This window comes from Enoplosus armatus (genome assembly GCF_043641665.1).
Source record: "Enoplosus armatus isolate fEnoArm2 chromosome 16 unlocalized genomic scaffold, fEnoArm2.hap1 SUPER_16_unloc_3, whole genome shotgun sequence".
Lineage (NCBI taxonomy): Eukaryota > Metazoa > Chordata > Actinopteri > Centrarchiformes > Enoplosidae > Enoplosus > Enoplosus armatus.
Genome location: NW_027261192.1, coordinates 75,145 through 89,944, shown reverse-complemented (window position 1 = coordinate 89,944; position 14,800 = coordinate 75,145). Strand labels below are relative to the sequence as shown.

The 14,800-nt window shown below is 40.8% G+C and overlaps 1 protein-coding gene across 1 annotated transcript; it reads left to right on the top strand.

Annotated features, from left to right (window-relative positions):
• Window positions 1-618: 618 nt before the first annotated feature.
• On the top strand, window positions 619-13,719 carry LOC139307141 (interleukin-17 receptor D-like). The gene is made up of 11 exons (XM_070931024.1): window positions 619-694; window positions 4,599-4,757; window positions 5,279-5,397; window positions 7,787-7,910; window positions 8,188-8,226; window positions 8,962-9,107; window positions 9,224-9,298; window positions 9,791-9,857; window positions 10,285-10,431; window positions 10,621-10,793; window positions 12,252-13,719. The coding sequence occupies exons 1-11, from the start codon at window positions 619-621 to the stop codon at window positions 12,795-12,797; spliced, it is 1,671 nt and encodes a 556-aa protein (XP_070787125.1). The 3' UTR covers window positions 12,798-13,719.
• The last annotated feature ends 1,081 nt before the right edge of the window (window positions 13,720-14,800 follow it).

Below are 14,800 nucleotides of genomic sequence, written 5' to 3'. Positions count from 1 at the left end.
CAGAGAATGTGGCGCCTTAATAGCAGGCTATTGGCAGATGATGATTTTACAAAATTCATAAACTCGCAAATAGTCTTTTTCTTAGAACTTAATGATACCCCTGATATAAGTAATGGCACTCTGTGGGAATCCTTAAAAGCTTATTTACGAGGACAAATAATTTCATACAGTGCTGGTGAAAGGAAGAGACAGATGAAACGTACCACGGAATTAATAAAAGCAATAAAAGAAGTTGACCTGGCAAATTCTATGACTCCCTCTGAGGAGCTACATAGAAAGCGGATTTTGCTCCAAACTGAATATGATGTCTTGATAAGTCAATGTGAGGAGGATCTATATCTTAGGTCAAGACAGGATCTCTATGAGCATGGTGAGCGTGCGGGTAAGCTCCTGAGCTACCAGTTGAAGCAATCAGCAGCTGCTGGCAGGATAGTACAGATAGGAGATAACCTGGGAAACAAAATTATAGATCAGAAGGGTATTAACGACCAATTTAAATCTTTTTATAAGGATCTGTATACTTCAGAAACAGATGACAAGGAACGAGTGAAAAATTTTTTTGAAAATCTGGAAATACCATCCCTAGATGACGCAGATAGGGATAGATTAGAGGGACCCATGACGGCTAGGGAGATAGAGAATGCGATTCGGAATATGAAGACAGGCAAAGCGCCGGGCCCTGATGGGTTCCCAAGTGAGTTTTATAAAACATTCGCTTCTAAACTGATACCCCTGCTTTGTGGAGTATATAGGGAGGTCCTTGATAAAAAAGCTTTGCCTCAAACAATGTCACAGGCTTTGATCTCTGTACTCCTTAAGAAAAATAAAGACCCACTTAAATGTGAATCATACCGCCCAGTGAGTCTACTTGGCTGTGATTATAAGATATTGGCCAAAATATTGGCGGCTAGGATTGAGCTTGTTATAAGTAAAATAATTCATCCTGACCAGACAGGGTTTGTTGCTGGTAGACAACTTTCCAGTAATCTCCGTCGCTTGTTTAATGTGATATACACTGCTGAAGATAACATTGAGCCTGAGATTGTGATCTCCCTGGATGCCCACAAAGCCTTTGATAGAATAGAGTATTTCTATCTGTTCACGGCCCTCGAGAGATTCGGATTCGGTCCTAAATTTCGCTCGTGGATTGAGATAATTTATGCGAACCCCCAGGCTATGGTAAGAACAAACAATATAATATCTGAACCTTTTCCTCTGTTTCGGGGGACAAGGCAGGGTTGCCCCTTGTCGCCCATGCTCTTTGATGTGGCAATTGAGCCCCTCGCAATAATGCTGAGGCATGCTGCTGAGCTCGGGGGAATACACAGGGGCACGCAAATTCATAAGTTGTCTTTATACGCTGATGACCTCCTCCTCTTCCTGTCGAATCCTGTCACGAACATCCCGGTAGCTCTTGGTATTATCGAAGACTATGGGAGGGTGTCGGGTTATAAAATTAACCTGGGAAAAAGTGTCCTTTTCCCAATTAATAAACAGGCGAGGAAACTTTCATTCCAGGCCTATCCCTTTACAACAAATAAGGATAAGTTTACCTATTTAGGTATCAATGTAACAAGGAGGTATAAAGATTTATTTAATCATAATTTTAAAGTAACATTGGATACGGCAAAATTAGATATGGAAAGGTGGTCATCCCTCCCCCTATCATTAGCAGGGAAGATAAATTCTGTTAAAATGAACATAATGCCACGGTTCCTCTATTTATTCCAGACGGTACCAATTTTCATACCGAAGTCATTTTTTAAAGAACTGAATAAATGTACATCCACCTTTATCTGGGAAAAAAAAGTCCCCCGGATAAGAAGGGAGTTCCTTGAGAGACAGAGGGAAGAGGGAGGCCTGGCCCTACCAAATTATATGCACTATTATTGGGCTGCTAATATACATAAGGTGTTGTTTTGGGTCTCAAAGTTGGATGACGATGAAACTCCAGTGTGGGTACATATGGAAAGATATGCATCTAGCCCGGTGTCCCTATGCTCCCTGGTCTGCGCTCCTCTGCCCTTAAGCAAACACCTTTACACAAACAACCCTGTTGTATGTGACTCTATCAAAATCTGGGTCCAATTCAGAACACATTTTAAAAATAGAAACGCCCTCCTGTCTGCTCCCGTCTATGGCAGTCACTTATTCTCCCCGGCCCTTGGGGGAACAGCATTTAGGGAATGGTATAGAGCTGGGGTGGAATGCGTCAAAAATCTTTTTAAAGGTGGTGTTTTCATGTCTGCTGCTCAGTTGGAGAAGGAATATGGAATCCCCTCAAAGACGAATTACTTAAGATATTTTCAGGTTCGAGATTTTGTGAAAAAGACATTCGCCTCATCCCTTGAGTTGCCGCGGAGTGGATGGATAGATGGGCTGCTAGACATGAATCCAACTCTTAAAGGGACGGTTTCCACGCTCTATGTGAGCATCCAGAAGGTGGCTTCCCCATCCCTTGATATCTTACAAAGGAAGTGGGAGGAAGAGTTAGAATTGGACATATCAGATGTTGACTGGAGACGGGCAGTGGAACTAATACACTCTTCTTCTGTATGTGTTAGACATGGATTGATACAGTTTAAGGTCTTACACAGACTTCATTTCTCAAGGGACAAACTGGCAAGAATGTATCAGGGGGCTGATCCGACTTGCCCTAGATGTAAACAGGTGCCAGCCAATATAGGTCATATGTTCTGGTCCTGTCCCAAGCTGAAAGAGTTCTGGGCCAGAATTTTTAGAACTTTCTCGTCAATCTATAACAAAGATATAGAGCCCGGCCCTCTGACAGCCATCTTTGGTGTGACACCAAGGGAAGCGCCACTAACAATCTCTCAAAGGAAAACAATAGCATTCTCTTCATTGCTGGCTAGGAGATTGATCCTACTTAACTGGATAAAGGCGACACCGCCATCCCATAAACGATGGGTAGAAGAGGTGATGGCACACCTTAAATTAGAACATATTAGATTCACCTTGCAGGGCAACACTAAGAAGTACTCTACGGTCTGGCAGCCTTTTATTTCCTACTTTGAACATGAGTTCTAATTAGCCCCAACATAGATGGCAGCTTTTGACCCCCCCCCCCTCCTTCCCTTCCCTTCCCACATGGGTGATGGGTATGTCTGATGTCTGATATTAGTATGGTATGTCTTGTTACTGTTTTGTCTGTGGTTTAGACCTGTATTTGAGATGTATGTTTTGAGTCCTGCTGTCTTTTTTTTAATTTATTTTTTTATTTTATTTTATTTTTTTTATTTTATTTTATTTTTTTTTTTTTTTTGAATGGGATGTTTGTTGTTTGAACAGAAAATTCAATAAAAACACTTTGATAATAATAATAATATAATGTTATTACAGAGACCCAACAGTTCCCACCATGAGCAAGCACTTTGGCGACAATGGCAAGGAAAAACTTCCTTTTAAGAGGCAGAAACCTCAAGCAGAACCAGACTCTAGGTGGGCGGTCATCTGCTTTGACCGGTTGGGTTTGAGAAAGAGAGAGAGAGGGAGAGAGAGAGAGACATAGAGAGGGAGGGAGAAAGAGAGAGGGGGAGAGACAGACAGACAGACAGAAAGAGACAGAGAGAGAGATAGACATAAAGACACAGATAGACAGACCGACAGACGGACTAGCAGTAGAAATAGCAGCTATAATTATAATAATAATGGAAATATGACTGATGATAGTAGTTACAGCTGTAATAATAGCTGTAATAATAGCACAGTAGATCAAAATGATTATCTGATATTAGCTTGTTTACTAATACAGCTTTAGATGACAGAGATCTGATATTTAACAGTCCACACTTAATTTTCCTATTGTTTTGTCCTATAGCAGTGGTGGTCTTAATTTTTATTAGGTTTTTATTAATGACTGCTCTCCTGTTTAATTTTGATTGAATTAATTTAAGTGGTCGGGGGGGAGACACAGTCATTATGGGGTTTTGGGTGGGTAACTGCTCTAATGGAAGCGCAGAGAAGCGTGTAGGACTGCGACTCTGCATCCTGGTCTGGACTCTGGGTTGTCACGGTTTTGGTTCACTAATAAAGTCGGTCAGATTTCTAGATATGAGAGCCGCTCCATCCAAAGTGGGATGAATGCCGTCTCTCCTCATCAGACCAGGTCTCCTCCAGAAAGTCCGCCAATTATCTACGAAGCCCACATCGTTTGCTGGACACCACCTCGACAGCCAGCGGTTGAATGATGACATGCGGCTAAACATGTCATCACTGGTCAAATTGGGAAGGGGCCCAGAGAAAACTACGGAGTCCGACATAGTTTTTGCAAACGAACACACCGACTCCACGTTAATTTTAGTGACCTCCGATTGGCGTAACCGGGAGTCATTACCGCCGACGTGAATAACAATCTTACTGTATTTACGCTTATCCATGCATGCTAACAAGTACAACCTCATAGCCGTTAGCATGACTGTAGCCCGGTCTTGCTAAAACATCCTGTTTCCTTTCATATTAGATATCCAGAAATGTATTGATTGCTGACTTGTGCACTGTCAAGAAATCATCATGTACTGAGAATGTCTTTTGCAGCAAAACACTTTGATATTCTATGTGTCATTGTTATTTCTCCTCAGGTTGTATTCCATGGCCATGTTTTGAGTTGCTAGGAGAAGGAGACCCTAAAATCTGTCAGCACTATGTCCAAGCACCAAATGATGTGAAGATTGAGTTTGTACATGAGCCAAACCCCAAATATGACACAATGGTTGTCTCCTGGAAGCCCAGTTACTATGGTATGTTGATACAGATTGACAACGAAATACTCTCATCCTATATTCTAAAGCCAATTTCTGTATGCGGTTGTGATAAGGATACATAGCATGTCTTTAAATTGGGGCGAAAGTCATACAGTTGTTTGGTCAGTTTTTAAGACTGTAGCCAGTTTTGAAATTAAAATACCATGTCAGGCAGGAGTTACGTCCCCCAAATAATTTGTCATATCAGGGTTTGACATAAAGAAGATTTACTTCAGGTGACATACAGTGAATTATTTTTGAAAGGCGAAAATTATGCCTTGCATTATGAGAATGCTTCTAAGTACAGGTATGAGAGACAGCTCGTTGAATTATTCCAGGCTTTGACAGGTGACAGTATAACAGACTTTCTTGTTAAAAGTTTAATTGAGCATGCACTGAACTGGTGTAACACAAGCAGCACACACATGCATTTGACTTTGGAGTTTGTATGCAACTTAGATGATGGCTTGCCGAGTCCGTGACACTGACTTCACGCTGTCCTTTTGTGTTTGCTGCAGGCATCGCCTTCCTGCGAGGCTTTCAGGTGTCCCTCCAGGCTTTGGGAGGGTCTGGTGTTGCCTGTCAGCTCTTTCTCTTCCACCGTAACCTCTCCATCCCGGCTTCACATGCTCAAAGGGTAGGAAGGGCCCCGCTCGCTTTGGTCTGTGCTTCTTTTTCTGCCTAGAATGCCACTTTTAACGCAAATTCTTGTTAAAAGCAGTTCTCAACAACAAACAACTAAGCAATACTTTGAATATAAATACATTTACATTTTGATTACAGATTATTTCATCAGGGAGTGGATCTTAAATCTTTCCCACCCCAAAGACCAAAGACTTTCCCCTGGGAAGACACACCAGCAGCCAGTATCTTTTAGCTTCTGGACATACTCTCACATTATGACCTGGTGTTTATGAAATTATGTTATATTTTGGGTGGGATAACAGTGACATCATCCTTCAGAAAAACTGAAAATATGCCCTTATGATTTTATCAAGCTCATCAAGATCATTCAAAAGCTGTAATTATCACACGAGAGGCAACGTCACAGGAAGTCTGTTATTTAGCCTTTTGTTATGAGAATGTCCTGAAGGACTATGACACCATACACCATTGGACATGCTCACAACGGTGGGAACTCCACATGCATACATTTAAACCACATTAACACTTAATCCAATGAAAGGAACACACATTACTGTGTTTGACTTGGTAAACGATGAAAACGGTGAGGTTTCTAATAACCCTTATTTTGATAACTATAGGTTGTATGGGGCTGATTTTGTTTTTGAAACAAATCATTTTTGCTCAACCCTGTGTACACAACTCATCTGTCTAATTTTATATGTAATCTGCCAGTTTCAAAGAAGAGATATTTGCGTCACTATGTCCCACGACGATGCATTTTATGTCTGACATATTAGAAACAGATTAGTGCAATTTGCCCATTACTAGGCAACAAGTTGCTATCCACCTGCTTCATTTCGGTTTCTGTAATCAGAATCAGAATCAGAATCAGAAACTGTTTATTGCCAAGTAACATACATTACAAGGAATTTGCTGTGGTCTGAAGGTGCTATTGTTTTGATAACAAATAAGTAGAATATAAAAGCTAAAATAAGAATAAGAATAAAAATAAAAATAAAAAATAAGATAAGATAAATAACAACAGTGCAGTGACCAGAATAAAGTAAAGTGTCCAGATAAAGTGTCCAGTAGGGGGTGGGTGCGTTAATGTAACGCAGTGGGGACAGGGGTGATGTACGTTAATATAACGTATATTGTGTTAATTGTTTTACATGTAAAAACTATGTCCTATAGCATCCCTGGCTGAATGATGGTCTAACTCTTCACAAAACCTTTATAGATGACACACAGTGCTGTAGCTCCAAAACTGTGGGAACCATGAAGGTTGAAAAGCACTATATATGTGAGACCATTTGAGTCCATTTACTTTAACATCCTGATGGAATATGTCACAATAGCTTTACAATTTTCCTTGGATTATATGCTTTAGATTGAAAATGAATTAGCATTACTATCATTTATACTCAAATACCACTTTTTAACCCTTTTAACTCAACTTAATGACAATCTCTAATGGAGTCCTATAGGTGAGCATTTGAACTCACCTATAGAATATGTATATGAAATATGTATTCGCATAAAGCATTGGAAAATAGCACAAATCACACATGAAATGCAGCTTTAATCTAGCATTACTTCACTAAAGCATGCTTCACCTTACATACAAGCTTTATAATTTAACTAACAGAACCAATAATAACACAGCTTTAAGAACAGACTCATGAAATCAACAGATTATTTAAGTATTCTGGACCATACCAAAGGTCATTAACACATCCATACATGTCCTTGAGGCGTCATCATACAATAAAGAAAAGTGTGAAATTGTTAAAGTGTAGCAAGTGTTAAACCAACAAGTGACTTTTAAGAACTGCAATGCATAAACACCATATTGTTGCCTATGAAAGACAGGGATCATGTTTTAAAAAACGTGATATCTATTTAATGGTAAATGTTTCATGAAAGAACCACAAGTTAGTACCAGAGCTACAGGCTGCAATGACCACTCTGTACTAGTATTCTGGTACTCTGGGAGGCAAATCTGACCATAACCAAGTCCAAGTCTCATATCCAAATCTGCATATGCTCAAATCAAATCATCCTACAAAAAAGTAAGTAAAAAGTTCAAATTCAATCAAAAACACACAACGTCACATCACATAAAATGGCAACTCGACTCAACAATTCTTTGGGGAAAGTGTTGATAAACATATGTCAGCTGGGATTGGCTGTAGCCCCCCTGTGACTCTCAAGGATAAGTGGGTATAGCAAATAGATGGATGAATATATATAATATATAACAGCAATATATATGAGACTTTGTATGAGAAAGCCGTTCTATTTAACCACTAATAAAGAATATGTCAAAAACTCTTATCTCAGCTTATCAGATAAGTGTGCAGTGTGTTTGAAGTCATAATTGCCACTGAATTCTGCAGGTGTACAAGTCAGACCCTTTCCCCGGCCTCTCCCTTGGGTCCCAGTATGCTGTTACCGTCATGGCTCTGCCAGTGCCTGAGGAGTGGGAGAGGTTCTACCACAGCAAGATCTTTTCCACACGCTGTAAGACTACTTTAAGCTCTAGACTAGATATTATCTCATAAAGCACACACACACACACACACACAGTTTCAGTGAACTTTGTGGTTGCTTCAGGGTAACCTTCAAAATCTAAATCCCTCCTTCTCTTGGCTTATTTACTGTACATATAATGACATCTCCTGCTCTGTCCCCAGAAAGCTCTCTGCTCTCTAAACTTTGCCCTTTTCATCATATATCTTTCAGTAAGACTATTGTCAAAACAATGGTGAATTTATAGTAATATGCGCTGGTTTTGCAGCATGTGCAGAGAAGAACGGTCTTGAGCAGTGCAAAAAAGGTGAGAATTTCTCATAGTTCCCAAATAAAGTCTGGTATAACAATAAATGTTTTCCTTCTTCGGTAATGCTTCAATTTACAGGTCCACAAATTTCATGGAAAGTAGGTGATAATTAGCAAGTTACGTATTTGAAATTTCTTTGAAATTATCCCCAAATTACCCCTAAATGTGTCCAAAATTACTGCAAAATTATTTAAGAATTATATTGTGCTCTTTCCTAATAAGCAGTTGCGGTTCGATTTTTCACAAAAGTTAAACTTGCTGAAAATCTATCAATCCATGAATAAATGCTGCAGCTCTTCAATAACCAAGAAATTCCTGCGTTTTGCTTCCCAGCTGTTGGGTAAAAGTGAAGGGGGTTAGCCCTGAAGTCGATCTGCCCAGGAGGAAAACAAAGTCTTCCCTGTGCTACCGACAAGGGTCTGGAAGCTAGCACAGGAGCTTTGGCCCTGCAGGAGGAGAAGGTTTTCAAGTCCGGGGTGGGGGGACCCAGTGGGGGAGTGGCGCCGGAATGGGCACCAGAACCGGAGACAGATGAGATGGCAACGGAACAGGGTTTAGCTAGTAGGAACTATCTAGATATCAGTTAACTTCGTATTACTTTCCTTGAAATGTATGTATGCATGTAATTATCACCTACTTATCATGAAATTTGCGGACCTGTAAAATGAAGCGTTACCGTTTCTTCTTATGATCAGCTTGACATCATGTCAATATTTTATGGTCTGGTTGTAGACTGGTATCCCAAATATATTGAGGTCCAACATGAAGGGACTGCCATCATAGTGACCTTTAACCTGGCTCCCCCGAACCTGGGCATCAGAAGCTACTTCTCACTGTGTTACGCAAACGGCATAATGAAATACACAGACATAACACCTGTGAGTTGTTTCAACTTCTGCAGCTTTATATTTTGCCAATGCCTTGCTTCTATTATGTGTATTACGGAACTATTTGATAATTAAGTGAACTGAATACTTGTATTTAATTTCCTTAGAATTCCACCAACAACAAAACTCATCACAGCTATCAGCTGAATGGCCTTCAAGAAGGAACCAATTACACTTGTGAGGTAAAATAAAAGTGGATTATAACTATTCTATCCTTAACACTGATTGCATAATATATAAAACTACAACTGTTTTCAACCTAATCTCAGGGGCTTTGTGTTTAATAAATTATATTGAAATACCAGTCTCAAAAAATATGTATTATATGGACTATCTATATATTTTATGCATTAATTTTCAACCATCGGCATTTAGCATTTAGCCAGATATTTCCCCTCAAGAGCTGGTGGAGAGCAAAACAGAGATAAAAGGAGAGTGAATATTGGACTTGCATTCATCATCACAACCCCAAATTAATGCTAATGTTGCTCCATGTCTTCTGGATAAATAGGCTGTTAGCCAACACAGTCGATATATCAACTTTATAAGGTGATGTGTCAGTGTTTTGTTTACAGCTTGTTGCGCTGCCCCCAAGTGGCCCCCAAAAGAAGTTTATTTTGTCAATCTACAAGGTCAAGAATGAACTGTCATGCTCAACATTTCTTGTTTCACAGATTGCAGCTAACGAAGTGGATGCAGTGAGGAAAACATTCAGTGTTCAAGTCATGCACATTCAAAAAGGTGGGGGAGGTTGTTTTATTGCTGCTGATCCACACAATCACTATGCATCATAGTAGGTGCTATGCAAACCTCTCTTTTCATTTTGTTGTGGAGATATAAGTGATATAATATTTAAGTGTCTGTTGGACCATGAATACAGTCTGTGTATATTTAATACATGTGTGATCAATCCCATCAGTCTTTCATCCCTTTAAGTAATACTTTGGAATTTGGGGAAATATTCTTATTATGCTTCCAGTCTTTATGCTAAACTAAAATAATCTACTCCCAGCTCTAGCTCCATAATTAGCACACAGGCATGACAGTGGTATCAATCATCTCATTTTAACTCTCGGCAGTAATTAGTAACGCATTTTCCAAAATGTCAAACTACTTCTTTAAGGTCTGTCACTGAATTATCATGTAATCACAACTCCCCACTCCTCAGAAGGTGCCTTGCAACTCTCTGTCACTCTCTCCTGGGCTTTGATGCTTCCACTGGGCCTGGCTGTGGTAGCCATACTTGTAGTCTTACTGGCTGCTCTCACCAGGAGGAGGCCCAAGCTGCAGATGAAGAAACTTGACATAAAACCAGGTGCGAAGACAAACCAAATACTTCATGTAAAATCACTGCTTGCATTTCATGAAAGCTAATCAAAATAAGTCATGATAATAATCCATTTTACACCATTTGACAGAGAACCTTTCTTGTACCTCTGTTCTGTCTTTTCCATTACTGGCATGATGTGAAATACAACCAGATTTCTTATTTTCATCCATTCAGATGTTATCAAGCAGCATCAAGAAAGCGGGACTCAGGAGGAAGTGATGGCATTGCCCAGAAACAGGCTGACCCCTCCTCGTCTTCTGATTTGCTACAGCAGTTATGATGGGCCCGCTCATGTCAAAGCTGTCATGCAGTTAGGGGCCTTCATACAACAACACATGGCCACTCAGGTAGTGGACATGACATGTCGTGGCTCTAATGCCTTTTCCTACAGGTGTGCTGATTCAGTGGAATCGGACAGGCAGAAACAAATTATGAATACATCCATCCATTCATTTTCTACTGCTTATCCGGGGCCGGGCACGCGGTGGCAGCAGGCTAACCAAGGTGGTCCAGACATCCCTCTCCCTAGCAATGTTTTCTAGGGAGATCTCGAGGCGTTCCCAGGCCAGATGAGATATGTAATCCCTCCAACGTGTTCTGGGTCTAACCCGGGGTCTCCTACCAGTTGGACATGTCCAGAAATCCTCCAAAGGAAGGCGCTCAGGATTCATCCTGATCAGATGCCCGAACCACCTCAACTGGCTCCTTTCGATGCAAAGGAGCAGCGGCTCTACTCCGAGCTCCCTTCGGATCCCTTTTGAGGTCCTCCCCCTATCTCTAAGGCTGACCCCAGCCACCTTGATGAGGAAACTCATTTCGGTCGCTTGTATACCCAATCTCATTCTTTCGGTCCTTACCCAAAGCTCATGACCATAGCTAGGGGTTGGAAGGTAGATCGAGTGGTAAATCAAAAGCTTTGCCTTCCGGCTTAGCTCCCTCTTCACCACAACAGTTCAATACAACACCTGCATTAGTGCTGACACCGCATCAATCCGCTGGTCGATCTCACGCTCTATTTTACTCTCACTCGTGAACAAGACCCCGAGATACTTGAACTCCCTGCTTGAGGCAGTAACTCAGATTGCTCAGGCAGGGAGCAATCCACCTTTTTCCAGGAGAGAACCATGTCCTCGGACTTGGAGATGCTGACTCTCATCACGACCACTTTGCACTCGGCTGCAAACCGCCCCAGTGCATGCTGTGGGTCACAATCTGATGAAGCCAACAGAGCCACATCATCTGCAGAGAGCAGAGAAGCAATTCTGAAGTCCCCAAACCAAACACTCTCCTCTCCCGGCTGTGCCTTGAGATCCTGTCCATGAATATCACAAACAGAATCTGTGACAAGGGACACCCATCGAAAACGTATTTGACTTTTGTGCAGAATATACAGATACAGCTTGCACTATATATATATATATATATACAGTATATATATATATATATATATATACACATATACATATAAGGACCAGGTGGCTTGTAGCAACGGCCCCGATGACCCCATACTCCCACAGTACCCCTCACAGGACCCCCCGGGGACACGGTCATAAGCCTTCTCCAAGTCCACAAAACACATGTAGACTGGATGGGAAACCCCACCCCCCACCCCAGTAAGCCCCCAAGGGTCCACTGTCCACAAGGCTAGGACGGAAATACAAAAAAGGATAACTGTCATCTTACAAAGCTAATTATTATATTGACAATTTCTGTGTTTCAATCTTTTCTTTAATATGAAATAGGGGTGTGTAAAATGTGTTATTAGAACACTTTGTCGTGACAGTGTTCTCCTTTGTTCTTCCCAGGTGTGCTTGGACCTGTGGGACTCTCTGAGCGTGGCTGAGGAGGGCAGTATGGCCTGGCACTGCCGTCAGATCCGGGAGAGCGACTTTATCTTGGTGATCTGTTCTTGGGGCTTCAATCGCAGACCTAAGCCAGAGCCAGAGGGTGACAACAAAGATGAGGCAGACAGAGGGCTGGACTTTGGGTCCAACGCCTTCAGCTCTGATGTAGCCATCAGACTTGTCGGAGAGGAGGTGGGACGAGCCAAAGCCAGGGGCCAGGACATGTCCAAATACATGGCGGCCATTTTTGAGTACTCTGAGGAAACAGACATTCCCACTGAGCTGAGGCTGGTATCTCACTACACGCTGACAAGTGACTTACCGCTGCTCTTCTCCCACCTCCATGGAGTGGCTCTGCATAGGCCGGGGGGTTACCTGAAGATAAACTACATCTCAGAGGAGGGCTTTTCTAAGTCACCAGCCGGAGCAGCTCTGCAGTTAGCAATCTACGAGGCTGGGATGGCAATGAGGGCAAAAAGGTATCACTCTGTGGAGGGAGGGAACTAAACACTAAAAAAAGCAATCCAATACGCCCTAACTTAATGGTGGTCCTCAGCCCAGTATAGGAGAATAGTTGGCTTACATAGCCAGACCTATCTCCACACTTCGGAGAAAGGTCTAGCTCAACCCATTATCATTCTGGGACAGGAGAAAAAAACGCTCTGGCTTGTTTGTATTTCTTTAAACCAATCACAATCGTCTTGGACAGCGCTAAGCCCAGGATGCAGTGACTGTGCCCTTGCAAAACGGTAACACGCAGACTGAAATAGTTGGCCAATGGCAGTCTTATCCCAACAGCCTACATCCGGTGAGTCAGACTACCTGAAGATAGACACTGATGATGGCCACAAACTTAACGGTTCCCTTAAATAATTGACCAACTAATCACCTCTGCCTCAGTTGTGCTGCAATGGCAGCAGCAGTGCACTTTGACCTCTAAAATGTGTTAACATGGTATATGTGTGTGTGTGTGTGTGTGTACAGGAAGGATTTGTTAAAAGAACGTCCAGTAATGTGTGTAATGGTCAAAAAAGCTATCTTAGTCTTACAAAAGACATTTTCTGTTTGTTTTCTTGCAGTGTCATGTGAAGTTATTATGAAATGAAAAACTTGTAATACAAGCATTGTACATAAATAAACAATTAATCTCATACGCGAGTTATTGAAGTTATCGTTTGAGAATGTTTGCCTTGAAGTACATACTGAACATTGTATACATGTATGTTTACAGTCATGCTTATAGTTTATGTATACATGTGCATATCTCATATATTCAAGAATGGATTAATAGGTCCCATCATTTGTAATGTTATGCTGATGTAAGGTGACGTGGATAAATGTGAGTTGTCTTGCATTTTGTGTTGTATTTTTGTGAAATTTAGATTTTCTTTTATGCATCTAATCATCTAATAAAATAAGATTAAAACAAGTTTTCTTTGGCTCATCAAATATGTCATATATGGCTTATTCATGACATTTGTGTATGACTGAATGGGAGGTATTGTCGATGCTGTAGGTTGCCAGGCTGCAGAAAAACCTCTATCTGTCTAGAATAATTTTGGTAATCAACCATGTCTGAATACAGTTGATTAGATGCCATTTTAGTTTTTAAGTGAAGGATTGGTTTGTTAATTATGAACCTTTCGCGTGTATATATAATTAACAATTCAAATTGTAATTACAGTTTAGTGACTTGAGCAACAAGGTCTGGCAACCCGGTTGGAGGAGGCATCGTTGTGAGCCATAGACTGTTTAAAGCATATTGGGTTAAGTTAAAGGGATCTGATGAGGAACAACCTGCAACAAATGTGCTGTGTGGTTGTTGGGAATATTCACAACAACGTAAAGGACTTGGTTGGAATATTGATACAGTAGCAGTCGAATATGGTTTAAATGGGTTAGATTATGGGCTAAATATTGTGTGGGGTAATTTTCATCCCAATGTGGACTTGCCACTTGTGGAGCAGAAAAGAGAATGGACTGAAAGGAATGTGGATAACATTGGATATCAGAATCAGATTCAGAATCAGAAATACTTTATTGATCCCCAGGGGGAAATTGTACAGTACCGGTGCTCCCATTCAAGAGTAGAAAGCAGCATAAATTAGAAATGAAAGTATGTAAAAAATATAAAAATGAGAAATAGAAAATAAAAATATACACATTTACAATATTTTCAAATATGAAAAATAAAAGTAAAAAATATATACAATAGCAATGTATATGTATGTATGTGTATATATATATATATATATATATATATATACATATGTACAGTATGTATTGCACTATTGTGTTTGACCATATATGTATTGCACTGACATTTAAGAATAAGTAATAGTGAGGTAGTATATGTAGAAGCAGGTCCAGATTTCCAGTCTGTTTCTTCTGAGTGTCTGACACTCTGAGGGAGGAGTTGAACAGTTTGATGGCCACAGGCAGGAATGATTTCCTGTGGCGCTCAGTTGTATATTTGGACTCTGGATCACTGTTACACCACAGTCATTAAC